The sequence below is a fragment of the Vipera ursinii genome (assembly GCF_947247035.1).
Source record: "Vipera ursinii genome assembly, chromosome: 2".
In the NCBI taxonomy this organism is placed as follows: domain Eukaryota; kingdom Metazoa; phylum Chordata; class Lepidosauria; order Squamata; family Viperidae; genus Vipera; species Vipera ursinii.
The window spans coordinates 29,244,103-29,263,528 of NC_139513.1; the positions used below are offsets into that span (position 1 = coordinate 29,244,103).

The window sequence follows — 19,426 nt, forward strand, 5'->3', positions numbered from 1 at the left end:
GTCTGAGGAAGCTTTGCAAATAGCTGAGGAAAGGAGGGAAGGGAAAGGCAAGGGAGAAAAAGAAAGATACGCCCAATTGAATGCAGAATTCCAGAGAATAGCTAGAAGAGATAAGAATGCCTTCTTAACTGAACAATGCAAAGAAATAGAAGAAAACAATAGAATAGGGAGGACCAGAGATCTTTTCAAGAAAATTGAAGCAATGAAGGGAACGTTCAATGCAAAAATGGGCATGATAAAGGACCAAAATGGCAGGGACCTAACAGAGGCAGAAGAGATTAAGAAGAGGTGGCAAAATTACACAGAAGAACTATACAAGAATGAGCTTAATGTCCCTGATAATCACAATGAGGTGGTCACTGACCTCGAGCCAGACATCCTAGAATGTGAAGTAAAGTGGGCCTTAGAAAAGCTGAGCAACAACAAAACTAGTGGGGGTGACAGTATTCCAGCTGAGCTGTTCAAAATCTTAAAAGACGATGCAGTAAAAGTGCTACCCTCAATTTGCCAGCAAATTTGGAAAACTCAACAGTGGCCACAGGATTGGAAAAGATCAGTTTACATTCCAATTCCAAAAAAAGGCAGTGCCAAAGAATGTTCAAACTATCGCACCATTGCACTCATTTCACATGCTAGTAAAGTTATGCTTAAAATCCTACAAGCTAGACTCCAGCAGTATGTGGATCGAGAACTACCAGAAGTATAGGCAGGATTTCGAAGAGGCAGAGGAACTAGAGATCAAATTGTTAACATACGCTGGATAATGGAGAAAGCTAGGTAGTTCCAGAAATACATCTACTTCTGCTTCATTGACTATGCTAAAGCCTTTGATTGTGTGGATCACAACAAACTGTGGCAAGTTGTTAAAGAGATGGGAGTACCAGACCATCTTATTTGTCTCTTGGAAACCTATATGCAGGTCAAGAAGCAACAGTGAGAACTGGACACGGAACCACTGATTGGTTCAAAATTGGGAAAGGAGTCCGGCAAGGCTGTATACTGTCACCCTGCCTATTTAACTTATATGCAGAGCACATCGTGAGAAAGGCAGGCCTAGATAAATCTAAAGTTGGAATTAAGATTGCTGGGAGAAATATCAACAACCTAAGATATGCAGATGATACCATTCTAATGGCAGAAAGTGAAGTGGAACTAAAGAGCCTCTTGTTGCGAATGCAGAAGGGTTCACTAAACATTAAGAAAACCAAGATCATGGCATCCGGCCCTCTCAATTCCTGGCAAATAGATGGGGAAGAAATGGAGGTAGTGACAGATTTTATTTTCCTGGGCTCCAAGATCACTGCAGACGGGGACTGCAGCCAAGAAATTAAAAGATGCTTGCTTCTGGGGAGGAAAGCCATGGCAAATCTAGACAGCACATTAAAAAGCAGAGACATCACCCTGCCAACAAAAGTGTATATAGTGAAGGCTATGGTCTTCTCAGTTGCAATGTATGGCTGTGAAAGCTGGACCATAAGAAAGGCTGAGCACCAAAGAATTGAGGCCTTTGAACTATGGTGCTGGAGAAGACTCCTGCGAGTCCCTTGGACTGCAAGGCGATCAAACCGGTCAGTCCTAGAGGAGATCAACCCTGACTGCTCTTTAGAAGGCCAGATCCTGAAGCAAAAACTCAAATACTTTGGCCACCTAATGAGAAGGAAGGACTCACTGGAGAAGAGCCTAATGCTGGGAAAGATTGAGGGCAATAGATGAATGGGATGACAGAGAATGAGGTGGCTGGATGGAGTCACTGAAGCAGTAAGCGTGAGCTTAAATGGACTCCAGAAGATGGTAGAGGAGAGGAAGGCCTGGAGGAACGTTGTCCATAGGGTCGCGATGGGTCGGACACGACTTCGCAAATAACAACAACAACATGTATATAGTATGTATATGTGTGTGCTATGCATGTGTATGGGTAGATATAAATCCAAATAATAATATATATTTTCTTTTGAAAACAAGCAACAGAATTTATATTTTTAATGTGGGCCATAGTAAAAAATGACAATAAAGGTTATCTATCTTATTCCTTTGTGCAGAGAAAGGGGGATCGTGCAATGGGGTTCCAAGAGTACCATATTTAATATGCTTTCTAGGTTCCTTCTAATTTACAGAAAGAAAATTTCACTATGCAAACAAGGTGCTGTTTTTGGTCTCATGACATTGATCACAGCATTGGAATAGGCAAACCAGTCACAAATACAATTGAGGAAGGGTGGTAACAGTATTCTTGGCAATGTATGATGTCGCCCATCCAAGACAAAGTGGAAAAATCCTGGGAAGGATAGATTTTGTTCAGCTAGATATTTTTGGAGAAGTAGATAAAAATTTAAATTTGATTGAAATACAAACAAGTGAGAAAAAAATCTAATGATTTTGCGGAACTGCATTTCACACCAATTATTTCACAGTTCAAAATTCATGTAAAATGTGGGCATTGTAGCATTGATACTTGTTTACAAATGAAAGTGATGCATGATCTAGACCAAACAAAAATCTTATTAGCTCCGAGTCACAAGTAATGTTGAAATTCTTCTATGGGGAGTCGGGAGAGAATATCAAATGTTTTCATACTGTATCAATTGTAATGAATAATTTTGTGCAGCTTCTTAGGAAAATATGTAAATTACTGTGTAATCATGGTAGTGCAGCAAACATGATAAATACAAGAATGATCACCTAAATGTCTAATTACTTTCACTGCAGAGTCAGATTTATGCTGGAGCCTCTAATTGCAGCCTCACATTTTAATGAAGGCTTTAACATGACATAAAAAAGCTGACAAATGATATACAATATTCATTTGTTTTATTTCTTTCTTTGCCACCAATTTCCCTTTTGTAATGACACTGCACACCTGCTAGAGTAGATATGTTTATACATTTTCTATGCTGCCAGTTTAAAGAATTTCTGTTCATAACTGGAACAAATCTAACATAAAGCAGTGCATATTATCTCTGGATTATAGATCAATTCATGATGGAGACAAATACATATTTTGCACTTCCTTTGCATTGCTCTGTATCTCCACAATTCCCTCCACAACTTTAATGTTAATGGACCCAAGGATGTTTGTTTTCTTTTTTGCAATATTTCAGCATTTATTTGAAAAGTATTTGTCTGGGACTAGAATCTTTAGAATGCCATATGTTCTCCAGGAAGGAGTCAAAGCTAGTTAAAAAGGAACTAAAAGGCTTGGTCTTTTCCCCATTTCCTACCTTTTTTGTATATTTGACTAAGTATTTGTCATAGTCTGTTCTGACTATGAAAATATTATTTATCTCAGCATTGAGTTATATGAACAAATTTTGACTCACCTCATTTTTCCATCTAATTTGCTTGATTTCTGTGATGGGATAGTGTAATTCTTAGTTAATAAACTCAACATATGCAATTTGGGTGACAGATGAGATTTAGCATTGACAACATTCAACCTCTATTGAGAGAGCAGAATAAGTGACAATTTTCTGAGTCTTCTTGGCTTTGGGTGGGATGGTGTTGAAGACAATGATTGTGGAACTTTTTCACCTCAGGGAGCCCCAAGCGGAACTTACTTACAAAAATTGAAAACCAGAAATCCTTTTCCTCAGTTTTATTTATGAAAAGAATTGAAAATATTTTTAAAAGGTTATATTTAGTCATTACTGCTGATGCTTTTATAACCTTGAAGCTGAACTACTATGATGTGCTCACTACTTTTGGCTATACTGATCACCCAATGACATAAATATGTTTTAGGGAAATGGATTATACTGTATATTGTAAATAAACAGTAAGTACCATAAAACTCCATATGGTGTACTGGTTAAAGGCTTCATCTGGCAATAGGGAGATGCAGGCCCACTTTTGACCATGAATGTTTCTGGGCAATGTTGGCCTAAACTCTTTCTGTAAGCTCAACCTACTTCATTTTTAAAAAAAATAAATAAATGGGAGGGGAGGTTATAGATAGGGTTATCAGGGCATGTAATATACGGTAGATCACAATAGTAATAGGGGACTTTAATTACCCTGACATCAACTGGGAGACAAACTCTGCACCAGCTGGAAGATCAAGCAGATTCCTGACAAACCTACTAGACAACTTTGTCTCCCAAAAAGTAGAGAAGAGAACTAGGTGATCAGCCATATTGGACTTACTGTAGTTCTCACTAACAGAGATGAATAGAAGATATTGAAGCTACAGCAACTTTGGGCGGGGGGGAGTGATCATGCAATATTGGAATTCAATATTATGCAAACATAAGCAACAGAATATCATCAAACTACAGTCTTGGACTTTCAATATACTTAGAGAGAGCTTGGGAAGGATTCCATGGATGAGAATCCTCAAGGGGAAAACAACTCAAATTTTGAAAAGTGAGATTTTAAAAGCCCAGTCTAGCACAGTACCAACAAAGAAGAAAATAACAGCTCTCAAAAGAAACCAGCATGGCTGCATAAAGAACTCTCTGATAAACTGAAAGACCAAAAGGACAAGTATAAAAAGTGGAAAGAGGGGCACATAACTAAGCCAGAATATCAGAAAATAGCCCAAACCTGCAAAGATGAAGTGAGGAATGAATTAAGGCTTGCAAAAAAGTCAAAAATAACAAAAAAAGCTTCTTTCAACATGTAAAAAACAAGAAAAAGTTTAAGGAAATGATTGGTCCATTAGTGGGAGAAAGTGGCAAGAAGGTGACAAGCAACAGGGAGAAAGCAGAACTACTTAACTTGTTGTTTGCATCCGTCTTTACCCAAAGGCAAAAAACAGTCCAACCTATCAAAAACAGTACCGTAAAAAACAGATTAGAAACACAAGTTAAGATAGGCAAGAAAATAGTAAGTGTGAGCACCTGTTTCCCCTAGATGAGTTCAAATCACCAGGACCAGATGGATTACACTTCAAGGTTCTGAAGGAACTGGCAGATGTGATCTCAGAACCACTGAACTATATCTTTCAAAGATCCTGGAGCACTGGAGAACTACCAGAGGACTGAAAAAGAGCTGATGTAGTTCCCATTTTTTAAAAAGAAAAAAAATGAATCCAGGAAATTATAGACCTGGGAAGATTCTGGAATCAGCAAACACCTAGAGGCAAACAAAGTCATAACCAAAAGCCAACATGGGTTTGTCAAAAACAGATCATGCCCCACAAATCTTATTGTATTCTTTGACCAGGTGACAAAATTAGTGGACCAGAGGAATGCTGTGGATATAATTTACTTGGACTTCAGTAAGGCATTTGATAAAGTAGACCACAACCTACTATTTGATAAGACAGAAAAATGTCGGTTAGACAGCATCACCACTAGATGGATTCGTTGCTGGCTGACCGGCCATACTCAGCGTGTGGTCCTCAGTGGAACTGCATCTACATGGAGGGAACTGTGCAGAGTGTTAATACCACTTTACAATGCCTTAGTAAGGCCACACTTGGAATACTGCATTCAGTTTTGGTCACCACGATGTAAAAAGGGTGTTGAGACTCTAGAAAGAGTACAGAGAAGAGCAACAAAGATGATTAGGGGACTGGAGGCTAAAACATATAAAGAATGGTTGCTGGAATTCAGTATGTCTAGTTTAAAGAAGAGAAGGACTAGGGGTGATATGATAGCAGTGTTTGAATATCTCAGGGGCTGCCACAAAGAAGAGGGAGTCAAGCTATTCTCCAAAGCACCTGAGGGCAGGACAAGAAGCAATGGAGGGAAATTAATCAAACAAAGCAGAAACCTAGAACTAAGGAAAATTTTTCTGACAGAACAATTAATCAGTGGAACAACCTGCCTCTAGAAGTTGTGAATGCTCCAACACTGGAAGTTTTTAAGAAGAGACTGGACAATTATTTTTCTGAAATGGTATAGGGTTTCCTGTCTGAGCAGGGGGTTCGACTAGAAGATCTCCAAGGTCCCTTCCAACTCTATTATTATTATTATTATTATTATTATTATTATTATTATTATTATTATTATTATTATTATTATTATCCTTGAGCTTCTGAATAAAAGGTGTGATATTAAATATCATAAAAGAGAAGTTGATAAAGATTATTGATGGCATACAAGATATGGAGAAATATATTTCTAATTGCTACAATGCTCTTACTTCTTATCTCCACTTTTCACTTTCTTGCTCACCATGTTATGAATAATTGGCAGCTTTTTCTATTATAGTTTTTATTCCCTTGATTGAGTTAGACTATCCTGAGAGTGGTTAGAATGCCTATTAGTTAACCAGTATTAAATTTGACTTAAAAACAGAAGAGCAACTGTTCATTAAGCAACTGTTTTAATATCCAGAATATAAACTGTATAGCAAACTAGCCACTTGGGCTTTTAATTTTTTAAAACTAAAATCTGCTCCAAGGCAATACTGAATACAATAGAATTAAAAAATTGACATTGGCAGTTAGCTTTGCTAAGAGTTTCACCCTTCTGTTTGCTTTTTTTAAAGTACTCTCTATATAAAGGTTTACAAGAATAATTTATTTTTAGTTTTTTTCTCTTTTGTTCTGAAAGCATAGAAATTCTTTATGTGCACTTTGTGTAATTCTGCAAATCTTTATTAATGCTCAGAAGGAAATTCCATTCTGAAAGATTTGATTTTCATAATCCCTGTAATGCAGGCGTTTATATTTTATGTCAACTGTTTCGGATTTCCTTGAAAAACAAGAAACACGGTGTATTATCTTACACTGAAAGAGCTGTGATGTTAAGGAATATAACATTTGTGCTGTGCTACTAACTTTTTCTGGGCCATTTCTGTAAATTTTGACAATGGCACAGATAGGAAGGTGTGGCTGCCTAGAAGAAAAAAGTTAGAAAAATAATATCGTCTGTCTGCAATCTTAAATGGGAAAGGAATATTTTTTTTTTGAAAATCAAAGGGATTTGTTTTTAAACTTGCGAAACAACTTGAATGAACAAAAGCTAATCCATGCATGTCGATGAAGATTCTCGGTCATCCAGGTAGATTTGTCTGTAAGTTGAGTCACTGGATTTCTTTTTTTTTTTTTTTGCAATGTTTTGCTCCTTATCCAAGAGCCTTCTGCAGTGAAGTCCAATTGCCATGATTCAACTTCCAGACTAATACACAGAGAATTTTAATTAGGTTATTATACCATAATTAGTTCATTACAGATATGATTTTTCACTATGATCCCATTTTTCAACTCCACATTACTTTTCCCCCCTATAGAACGAACTCATATATTCAATTGCTTGTTACCAATTACATAACAATGAATTTAAATAAATCAAGTAATATACCTGCATATGTAAACCTAGGATCTATCACAAAGTGTTATGGATACATAAAGCATACAAGTAAGACTTTTGCAATAATTCCTAAATATAATACAATTTTTGAGTGATTCTTGGCCCTGGAAATATTCTGAAATCAAATCATGGAGCTCACTGGCTGACACGATATGATTTCTGTCAACTCAACCTGCCTTGCAAGAATATTGGAAAATGATTTAGTAATAAAAGAAAATAACCCCTCCACAAGTATCCATTTCCACTGCAATGTCGTATTGCCATCTCCAACATACCACTCAACAGCCTTACTAATTTTAAAATCAGGTCACTCACCTGTTGAAAACTCAGTTGTCCAAGCAGTAAAGCAGAGAAAAGCATTATTAAATTTACTATACAGTTTCCTTGAAGCAATTAATAAAGAACAATTCAAAAATGTTGCAGTGTCAGTTTTTATAACTATTGCATCAGCATCTTACCCTTGTCCAGGGAAACTTGATTTGTGTTACAGATATTTTCTATATTTTTTTTATCTAAAGCCATATCGAGGGACGATGGAGACTGCTCAGTCATTACTGTATCTTGTACTGGTTCTGCTCTCTTTTCCAAAGTTGGCATTTGGCATGACCTTTTTGTCCTAAGGCTCGATTTTGCTGACTTAAAAAAAAAGATATATCAGTTCAGTGTAAAGTACATTAAGAAAAAGAGACAGAAAAAACTGTATTGGAAGTTTAACTCAATTTGGACAGTGGTATCCAACTGATACCACTTGGGATGCGGTGGCTCAGTGGGTTAGGACACTGAGCTTGTCGATCAGAAGGTTGGCAGTTTGGCGGGTCGAATCCCGAGTGCCGCGTAACAGAGTGAGCGCCTGTTACTCGTCCCAGCTTCTGCCAACCTAGCAGTTCGAAAGCACGTAAAAATGCAAGTAGAAAAATAGGGACCACTACGGTGGGAAGGTAACAGCGTTCCGTGCACCTTTGGCATCTAGTCATGCCAGCCACATGACCACGGAGACGTCCTCGGACAAGCGCTGGCTCTTTGGCTTTGAAACGGAGATGAGCACCGGCCCCTAGAGTTGGAAACGCCTAGCACACATGTGCGGGGGAACCTTTACCTTTACCTTATCCAAGTGACATTTTATCTAGATCAGGGCTTTTCAACCTTTTCACCCATTGTACCACTTTTAGGATATGGCAACATCCGAGTACCACCAGTCGTCTAGCAAGGTGTCAAAAACTTGATGACAAAAAAAAATAATAATAAAGGAAAAAAGTGATGAAGTACAGGTAGTCCTTGACTTACAACAGTTTGCTTAGTGACTGAAGTTACAATGGCACTGAAAAAAGTGCCCCCCAAGCCACAGCCAAGCAAGACACTTGCCTCCCTGCCTGACGGCACTCTTTCTCCTATCCGAGGTTTTCATTGTTGTGAGCATTTCTGTTGAGGATTGGCAGCGGGGGTGGGGGTGGGTGTTTGGTTTTTATTCCCCCTGTCTGCTGGGTGGTTGCAGCAGGTTTTGGTCACTTCACCATCATAAATATGAATCAGTTGCCAAGCATCTGAATGTAAATCACAAGACCCTGGAGATGCTGCAACATTCCAGCTGATCAGCGCTTCTTCTGGACTCAGCAGAAGCGCCAGGATCAGTGCTGAGCTCCAGATGGAGCCTGACACTGATCCTGGCGCTTCCACTGAGCCCTGACAGCCCCAAAGAAGCGCTGATAATCGCCCGGCCGCCCTATTTAGAGTGGTCCGCTCCCTTTTAAGTCAAGAGACGGGAGAGGACCCCCTACATGGACGGGCTGAGGAATTTAATAAATATCTGGTGGACAAAATTGCTCAGATTCGGGCTGGTCTGGACTCTGACTGGGCAGTATCTAACGAGAGGAAAACGATGAAGTTGGCCAAGTACATTTGGGAAGAGTTCGATCCTGTGACTCCGGATGAAGTGGACAAGATCATGGGGAAACTAAGTGCCGCCACATGTTTGTTGGACCCGTGTCCCTCCTGGTTAGTCTATGCTTCTCGGGAGGTTACATGAGGCTGGCTCCTAGCAGTTATCAATGCCTCACTGAGTGAAGGGTACTTCCCTGCTGCCTTGAAAGAGGCGGTGGTAAGGCCCCTCCTCAAGAAACCGGCACTGGACCCAGCTGTTTTAAACAACTTCCGTCCTGTCTCCAACCTTCGCTTCCTTGCGAAGGTCGTTGAGAGCGTGGTGGCACGACAGCTCCCTTTGAACCTGGAGGAAGCTGAATATCTAGATCCGTACCAATCGGGTTTCAGACCAGGGCACAGCACGGAGACGGCATTGGTCGCGCTGGTGAATGATCTCTGGCGGGCCCGAGATAGAGGTTATTCTTCTGTCCTGGTCCTATTAGATCTATCAGCGGCTTTTGATACCATCGACCATGGTATCTTACTGCGTCGTCTTGAGGGGCTGGGAGTGGGAGGCACCGTTCTGCGTTGGTTCTCCTCCTACCTCTCGGACCATTCGCAGACGGTGTTGGCAGGAGGGCAGAGGTCAAGCCCTAGGCCTCTTAATTGTGGAGTGCCTCAGGGTTCGGTGCTCTCGCCCCTCCTGTTCAACATCTATATGAAGCCGCTGGGAGAGATCATCCGTAGCTTCGGGGTGAAATATCATCAATATGCTGATGATACCCAGCTATTCATCTCCACCCCGAACCAACCCAGTGATGCCCTCGATGTGATGTCCCGTTGTCTGGAAGCGGTACAGATTTGGATGGGAGAAAACAGGCTTCGACTCAACCCGGCCAAGACTGAGTGGCTGTACATACCGTCATCTCGTTTAGTCCAAGAGGTTCCATCTCTGACTATAGGAGGAGAGATGTTACCTCCCATTGATAAAGCACGCAATCTGGGCGTCCTCCTAGATTCACGACTCAGTTTTGAAGATCACATTGGAACCGTGGCTAGGGGGGCATTTGCCCAGATTCATCTTATATACCAATTGCGCCCCTTTTTGGACCGAGATGCCCTACGTACAGTCACCCACGCACTCGTTACCTCCCGTATTGATTACTGTAATGCTCTCTACATGGGGCTGCCCTTGAAGACCACCCGGAGGCTTCAGCTGGTGCAGAATGCAGCTGCACGGGTTGTGATGGGAGCTTCCCGATACTCCCATATTACACCCCTCCTGCGTGAGCTGCATTGGCTACCAGTTGCCCTCCGGGTGAGATTTAAGGTGCTGGTACTTACCTTTAAAGCCCTACATGGCTTAGGTCCGGGATACTTGCAGGACCATCTGCTGCCGGGAACAAATTCCCATCGTCCAGTACGCTCACACAGAGAAGGCCTCCTCAGGGTACCGTCAGCTAGGCAATGTTGGCTGGCGACCCCCAGGGGGAGGGCCTTCTCTGTGGGAGCACCAACCCTATGGAATCAGCTCCCCCCTGAGCTTCGGATAGCCCAAAACCTCCAATCCTTTCGCCGCGGCCTCAAAACACACCTGTTCCACCAAGCTGACCTAGACTGACAGGCATTTTAATTAATTTATATTTAGTATTTTTAATTCATTTTTAAATTCTCTAATTTTTTTTATTGCACTGATGTTCTCAATTTCATTTTATCTTGATTTATGCACTTATTATATGTTTTATTGTGAGCCGCCCTGAGTCCTTCAGGAGATAGGGCGGGATATAAATCCCATCAATAAATAAATAAATAAATAAATAATCCTGGTGCTTCCGCTGACCTCTGACAGCCCTGCAGCTCCAGCTATCTCTCGCTCAGGCTTGTGCGGTGCTGCCACCAGTTCAGCTCATTCCCCTCCCCCTCTACCACTTTTCTAGGATGGTCGTGTACCACCTGCCAGGTGCCAATGTACCACAGGTGGTACCCGTACCAGTGGTTGAAAAGTCCTGATCTAGATATAAGCTTATATTATTAAGTCTCAGTAAGTATTTTTTCCAAAATAAACTATACTTCCCTTCTATAATGTAAAAAATTAGCAGCTAGATAAATAGTAAATTAAGAAATTTAAATTTATATTACAAATATTATACTTCATTATCACGTTTAACACAAGGAAGAAAATGTGAGGCTCAGCAGGACAAGGCAGGACTGTGTTGCCTTGCTATAAGAGCCATGGTGGGACGGTGGTTAGAATGCAGTTCGAGTCTCACTGGCTCAAGGTTGACTCTGTAAATCGCTTAGAGAGGGCTGTGAAGCACTGTGAAGCAGTATATAAGTCTAAGTGCTATTGCTATATAGACTATAGCTCCAGTACCATGAAAAGAAGGACGAGGGGTGACATAACAGTGTTCGAATATTTCAGGGGTTGCCACAAAGAAGAGGGAATCAAGCTGTTTTCCAAAGCACCTGAAGGCAGGACAAGAAGCAATGGGTGGAAACTAATCAAGGAGAGAAACAACCTAGAACTAAGGAGAAAATTCCTGACAGTCAGAAATAAATAATAATAATAATAATAATAATAATAATAATAATAATAATAATAATAATAATAATAATAATAATAAGAAGAAGAAGAAGAAGAAGAAGTTGTTGGAAGGGACCTTGGAGGTCATCTAGTCCAACCCCCTGCTCAGGCAGGAAACCCTATAGCATTTCAGACAAGTGGCTGGCCAGTCTCTTCTTAAAAAACTTCCAGTGTTGGAGCATTCACCACTTCAGTGGAACAACCTACCTCCAGAAGCAGTGAAGCTGTTGGAGCACAACACTGGAAGTTTTTAAAGGAGACTGGACAGCCATTTGTCTAAAATGTTATAGGGTTTCCTGCATGAGCAGGGGTTGGACTAGATGACCTCCAAGGCCTCTTCCTCCTCCTCCTCCTCCTCCTTTATTACTACTACTACTATTACTATTATTACACTTGCACAACTTAATACGGGTAGTCCTCGACTTAACAGCAGTTTATTCAGTGATGGTTCAAAGTTTCTATGGCACTGAAAAATGACCAATTTCACACTTACAATATCCCCATGGTCACATGAACAAAATTCAGAGGCTTGACAACTGGTTCATGTCTCTGGTGGTTGCAACCTTCTGACAAGTAAGGATAATGGGGAAACCAGATTCACTTAACAACCATGTTACTAACTTAGCAACTGCAGTGATTCACTTAACAAGTGTGGCAAGGAAGGTCGTAAAATGTGTCATTTAGCAACAGAAACTTTGGGTTCAGTTGTGGTCATAACTTGACGACTACACATAGGATGTTTTCTTCAATAAGATTTAAAAATGTTACATTCTGGGTTCTTGTCAGAACAAGACCTTATGCTTCTGCTCTACCAAAACAATTGTTTGGTAGGTTAAGGAAGGACATGGTGAATTGGATGATGTGATATCCAGTATAGGAGAACTAAAGCTTCTCCCCACCTAGTGATATTTTGCAAGGGGGAAATAGCAACCTGAATCTCCTATGAAATAGTACCACAGAGAGGAGGTGGGGAGGGGGAATGGAAAATGTAAAGCTTCCTCCCCCAGCAACATCAAAGTTGATGCCAGCCAGAGCACAGAACATCTCAAAGACGTAGTGCAAGATTGGAGGACATGGAGAGACTTGGCCTATAGAATTGCCAAGAGTGGGACACGACTGGATAATATCATCCACCCCCAGAAACTCTAATCATAATTACAGATTTGAGCCCTGCGTTAGTGCATTGGTTAGAATGCAGTAAGGTTCCCCCCGCACATGCGTGCTAGTCGTTTCCAACTCTAGGGGCCGGTGCTCATCTCTGTTTCAAAGCCAAAGAGCCAGCACTTGTCCAAGGATGTCTCCGTGGTCATGTGGCTGGCATGACTAGATGACAAAGGCGCACGGAACGCTGTTACTTTCCCACTGTAGTGGTCCCTATTTTTCTACTTGCATTTTTACGTGCTTTCAAACTGCTAGGTTGGCAGAAGCTGGGACAAGTAACAGGTGCTCACTCTGTTACGCGGCACTCGGGATTTGACCCGCCAAACTGCCGACCATCTGATCGACAAGCTCAGTGTCCTAACCCACTGAGCCACCGCGTCCCTTTTAGAATGCAGTACTGCAGGCTAATTCTGTCCACTGCCAGGAATTTGATCCTGACTGGCTCAAAGTTGACTCAGCCTTCCATCCTTTCAAGGTTGGGAAAATGAGGACTCAGATTGGTGGGGGCAATAGGCTGACTTTGTAAACTGTACAGAGAATGCTGTAAAACACTATAGAGTGGTATATAAGTCTAAGTGCTATTGTTATTTGCCTTAATGATGAAGACTATCCTAATGACACTGATGTGCTCAACAAAGGGAGCTGTGAAAAGTCAGGTGGATACACAAAAAAACTATAATGCAATTATACTTCCCAGGCCAACAAATATAGAACGGATAGCTGACAGCATCCATACTGGAAATGACCAATCCAATAAAGAAGATTCTATTTGTAACCATGAGAAAGTTATAATCCATTTTCCCAATCTGTCTCACCTTTATCTTGGATTAGATACTTGAATGGTATACGGTTTCCTGCCTGAGCAGAGGGTTGAACTAGATGACCTCCAAGGTCCCTTCCAACTTTATATTATTATTATTATATTATTATTATTATTATATGATGATGATGATGATGATGATGATGATGATGATGATGATTGACTGATTGAATACTGACTGACAAGTGATAAAAGTTTGCTTGTAGTCCAGATTGACTCAATGATGCATGTTTATATTTTTCTGACTTGGAATAATAAAATAGTACAGTGTAATATTTAGGAATCGGTCTGTTATACCTCTCCATTAATCCCAAACAGCAGGTTATTTAAAAATTGGGTATTTCTTCTTTGGTTCTGTAAACAGAATTGTATTGTTTGGGGATAAAATCTCTTGCTGCCATTATTCAATGTAGTTCAATGAAGATAGCATCCCTAATATTAAGACTTGTAATAGCTATTCATGACTGAATTTCTTGACTGCTGCCTAATCTGCCTGTCTCAACAGTGGAAAATCTCTACTCTCCTTCTACCAGAAAATGTTAAAACATTTACATCTCACTGAAATCAATAACTAATAAAAGTCATGCAGCTAGCAAAAAAATGTAGCAACATTTTTCACGCTTCAATATTTATTAGGACAAATACTACAAACATAAAATTGGACAGAAATGCTGCTTTTATTAGTATTAAAAATGCAGTAAGATCTGCACTTTAAATACAGTAGTTTTCAGTAAAAGGTATAAAGTGTACATCTGTGTCTACACATATGCAAACACATTTTTGCTTAGTGCTTGGCACTATCAACACCCCATCAATCAATGCCTTCAAATTTTTGCAAATGTTGATGGATCTTAATAGAAAGCATTACATTACAAGCACATGTTGCAATCTCTCTGTTGCACTTTTACATCGGTTATGAGAAATTGGAACTTGGCATTTCGAATTTGACCAGAAAAACAAACCACTGAAGGTTTGAATTCTTTTTTCATTTCACTGCTGTCAAAATGCCAACTGATATGCTTGGGAGGCTGGAAGGTGGACACAGGAATAAGAATATTCATGAAATGTAATACAGTAGTATGCGGGAAACACCTTGAAAGACAGAAGGAACAGATACAGCCTTGGGAATGGTCAGATAAGAGACAGCAGAGCCCACAGCTGAGTAGTATGCAGGGCAAAGGGCTCCAGAGGCACCCTCCCTAAGTTCTCAGACGTAAAGATGATGGTGTGAGAATTGTACTTTCGGACTTGCAAGATTCTGTTAATGTAATTTTACAAGGTAGATTTTGTTTATCTGGTCATGTTTCCTTATTGGTCTACCTGGTAAGGCTGACATCTACAGTGAGCCAAATATTTCTTACATAATGAATTCTCACTGTGAAAATTTGACAAAGTACTAGAATGTCACCAAGGCAATAGAAGGCAAGGGTAGGAGGCAGCGGCTTCACTGAAGATCAGTTTTGTGATGTCACCTCAAAGTAAAATCTGATTGACTCCATAGCCCAGTGATATCACTATCCTGACTTAACACATGGATAGAATAATACATTAGTTTAACACATAAGACAATTGTAAAATATCCCAGATTATAATGCCAGATTATAATGAATGTTCTGATATCATATCTGCCAAATCTTTTAGCATCCTACAATATTATTGTCTCCTAAATTTCTGCAACTCTTAGCACATTTGTCTACCACACCTGAGAAAATAACAAAAGAAAAACCAAACCAATCCTATTCCTGTTGGTTCCCTGTCTGAGATTGTTCAAGTTTATTTTATTTATTTATTCTATTTCTACAGCCACACATCTCAAGTGATTCTGGGTGGCTTATATAAAACTCTAGAAGAATTACAAACAATAAAACAGTAAAAGCATCCATAAAATAAATTTAGCAGCCGAGATAGTTAACCAATTAACAGTAAAGCAAAAGAAATGGGACCCTTAACACATTATAAGGTCCAGGCCTAGGTATTTAGCCAAGTTTTTAAAAGCTTTGTGAAAAATCAACAGGGTTGGGGCCATTCTAATCTCTGAGGGGAAAAATATTCCACAAAGCAGAGGCTACAACCAAGAAGGCCCTTCTTTTAGTTTCCACCAGTTAACACTGAGGCATGCCCAATGTGCTGAACTGAATTTATTTATTTATTTATTTTATTACATTTATATACCGCCCTTTCCCGAAGGACTCAGGGCGGTTTACAGGGTGATTAAAAAAACCCAAGATACAAAAGTTAAAAACAAATTTAAAAAAATTATATTTGTCCCTACATAAATAAAACCCCAGTTAAAATAAGATTAATCAATCAATTAATTAATTAATTATAATTAATTAATTGAACAGGTTGAGGCATTGGAAAAAGTTCTGGGCCAAGCATGGTCTAACACAGGGATCTCCAAACTTGGCAACTTTAAGACTCACGTACTTCAACTCCCAGAATTCCCCAGCAACATCAAAATACCAATTGCTAGGATACTATCGTGGGTGAGGTGCAGTGAGTAAGGAGGGAAATCTTGAAAGAAACATGGAAGTTATATTATCAAAGCAACAAAGGCAAAGCATATTTTAAGCCCATAACACAGAGAAAGTGATAGCCAGCTCCCTAATTCAGCGGTGTGTAAGAAGGAGAAAGAGATATAACACAATCAGACTGGCAAGATTTTGTAAGGATAGCCAATCGTAATAAAAGAAGTTTTAGGCTTCCTCTGGAGTTGATTTCTTGGTCTACCTTGCAGAAATGACAGGTGTATCTTCAGTTCCTGCTTTCAAGCACCTGGAGGCATCTGATTCACAAATATAACAAAATTTTGAACTAAGATAGGCTTAAGCCTGATTTATTTATTTATTTTTTAATTCCATTTATATCCCGCCCTTCTCCGAAGACTCAGGGCGGCTTACAAGCTTAGCAGTAGCCTTCATTCCATGTATATGCCTGCTTAGTAGGGCTTTCGCCCCCCCCAAGCGGCATTATTACAAAGTCAGCTTATTGCCCCCAACAATCTGGGTCCTCATTTTACCTACCTCGGAAGGATGGAAGGCTGAGTCAACCTTGAGCCTGGTGGGACTCGAACCTGCACTAATTGCAGGCAGCTGGTGTTACTTAAGGAGGCATTAGCCCACTGCTCCACCAAGGCTCTACCTGAGCCATTCCTATGCTCCTTTCTGGGGCTCCGATGACAAACAGCATTAGATTGCAGCTGCCCAGGATTTTCATTTTCTAAAAATACTGATGGGACTTACTTAGAACCAGAGGCATTTTTTTAAAACAAAGCGCTGGTGTTTTGTTTTGCAATATGCCAACCTCTATTGTTTGTGATCAGGTGTTTTTAAGATGTATGAAGGATGTGGAAATGTAAACATAACTCAGGCACGTATTATCATGTCTGGTGGACACGTGGTAAAGCAAAGCCTTATTGGAAAAAAAATACATGCCTGATTAGAAAAAATGTTGGGAGAACATGTAGAATTTAATCTTGAACTTTTTCTATTAGGTATGATACCAGGAAAGATTAATAAACAAAGTTTACATTTGGTTCTACACATTACAACAGCAGCAAGAATAACTTTCGTGAAATACTGGAAAAATGAAGGAATACCACCAGAGGAAGAAGTAATTAAAAAATATTGGAATGTGCAGAGATGGACAGATTAACTATGAGATTGAAAGATAAAGAAGAAACAGAATACTACCAATCCTGGGAGTCATTCTACAAATGGCTAGAGGAAAGAACCAAATATTAGGACTTGACTATTTATTAGCGCTTTTGAACCCAGACTACACGCTGGTTGAAAAACTAACATATATATGTAAGGGAAAAAAAATAATAAAATCTCTAATTTTAAAAAACGATATATGAAGGATGGGTGCAGTGGTGATATTGAAATATGTGAACAACCGGTCCTCTGTGTGGATGCCGCTTCCGGAAGCCTAGGCAACAAAAAATTAGCTACAAAGTAGTGTGAACTGGCTGAATCCCACCACTGGATAGGTGTTATACAAAGCCTGGTACTGTACATGCAGAAAGCAACATCTGGGGGCACACTGCCATCTTTGGATATGGTACTGAGGAACTCAAACTTGATTACACTACCAACTATGATAGATGGCAGACTAAAGATGGGTACCTTGGAGAGATTAGGCACCATAAAGCACCCTGCCAATTTTTTCCCCAAGGGATGAAAGAGTGGCATCAATTTAGTTTTTCTGTTTTAATTTTGTTTTCTGGGTGAGAATGGGAGTGGGAGGCCTATGGGAAGAAAACTACATCCATTCCTATCATTAATCCCTTATATGTTCTGAATTTTTTTTTCTGAATTAGGAAGGCAATTGAGAGTTGGAATGGGAAGGATTTGTTTTCATAGGCTTTCTGTTCATACGTAGTTCTTGACTTAACAACTATTCACTTAGTGACCATTTGAAGTTACAATGAAATGGGAAAAATTTACTTACAACTAGTCCTCACATTTCCAACCGTAAGAACATCCCCATGGTCATGTAATCCCAGCCATTTTACAGCAAGCATGTTGTTTAACAACCACCTGAGTCACTTTACAATTGCAATTATCCACTTAACAACCACTGCAAAAAAGGCTGTAAAATTGGGCATGACTCAATTAACTGCCACTTTGTTTAACATCAGAAATTCTGGTCCCAATTGTGGTTGTAAGTTGAGGACTACTGTATTTTAGGTCTTAATTTGGGAGAAAACGTACAATATTACCACCAGACTACAGTTATTTTGTTAAAGTGTGATCCTGAAGTGCTGGGCAGGTATACGTTGTCAATGGGATGGTCACTTACTCTATTATAGTTCACAGAATCATAGAGCTGGAAGGGACCTTGGAGGTTTTCCAGTCTAACCCCCATGCCCAAGGCAGGAGACCTTATAGCATCCTGGAAAAATGGTTGTTCAATGTTTTCTTCAAAACCTCCATTGATGGAGCACCCATGATTCAAGGAGGCAAGCTGTTTGATTGACACTTCACAAGACCTAGATTTCTTTGCCTCTTAAATTGTTTTCAGTACAACAAGGTTTACTGTTTCCATATTAGAGATTCCAGATTTGTTCTTAAGAAGAATGGATCTTACCTCCCCAGATGCCCTTGTTGTGAGCCTTCGTCCTGAGAGAGGAGGTGGCCCAAGGACTTTAGATCCAAATGCAATGTGGGATATATCTTGACTCTTACTGTTACGTATAGTAGCTGATGCTCGGTTTGTTGGAGGATCTATTAAATAGCAAAAATAGGTAATTTAAAGTTTTGATACTTTGGACAATGATGAATAAATAATAGTTGATACATTTTTAGCAGGTCAAAGCACAGGTATTACCACAAATATTCATTCTTGCTAGACAATGCAAATAAAAAAATGTGCCAATGATCTATAGCTTACATAGTATTCCTGTGATTGCCAAATTATTTTATGTGGAATGCTAATATGCAGAATTGATTGTAAGATATATGGCCATATGTATTTGTATAATAAATAGGTAAGTAGCTATCCTGAAATCATTCTCATGTAGTTTATATATGGCAGCAATCCTTACAACATAGGTGATGTTACTTCAACACAATAACAAAGAAACTATTGATACGTTCATCAGCCAGCCATCTGTATGCTAAGTAGAAAAAATGGCCTTGCCTAATGAATATGTATCTACCTAGTTTATTCAGAACATATTTCTCTGGTAATTCTCCTTATGGAACAAACAAATAAAACAACAGATACTAAAAACTTCCAACTGTG

The 19,426-nt window shown here is 39.7% G+C and overlaps 1 protein-coding gene across 1 annotated transcript in view; it reads right to left on the reverse strand.

The window, feature by feature from the left end:
• Positions 1-19,426, reverse strand: part of CFAP20DC (CFAP20 domain containing) — a gene marked incomplete at its 5' end in the record, with an annotated part of 206,151 nt that overhangs the window by 96,104 nt on the left and 90,621 nt on the right. Inside the window, 2 exons of the mRNA XM_083353339.1 lie at positions 7,715-7,892; positions 18,770-18,906. Coding sequence (XP_083209465.1) covers positions 7,715-7,892; positions 18,770-18,906 — 315 coding nt within the window. The remainder of the gene's footprint in view (positions 1-7,714; positions 7,893-18,769; positions 18,907-19,426) is intronic.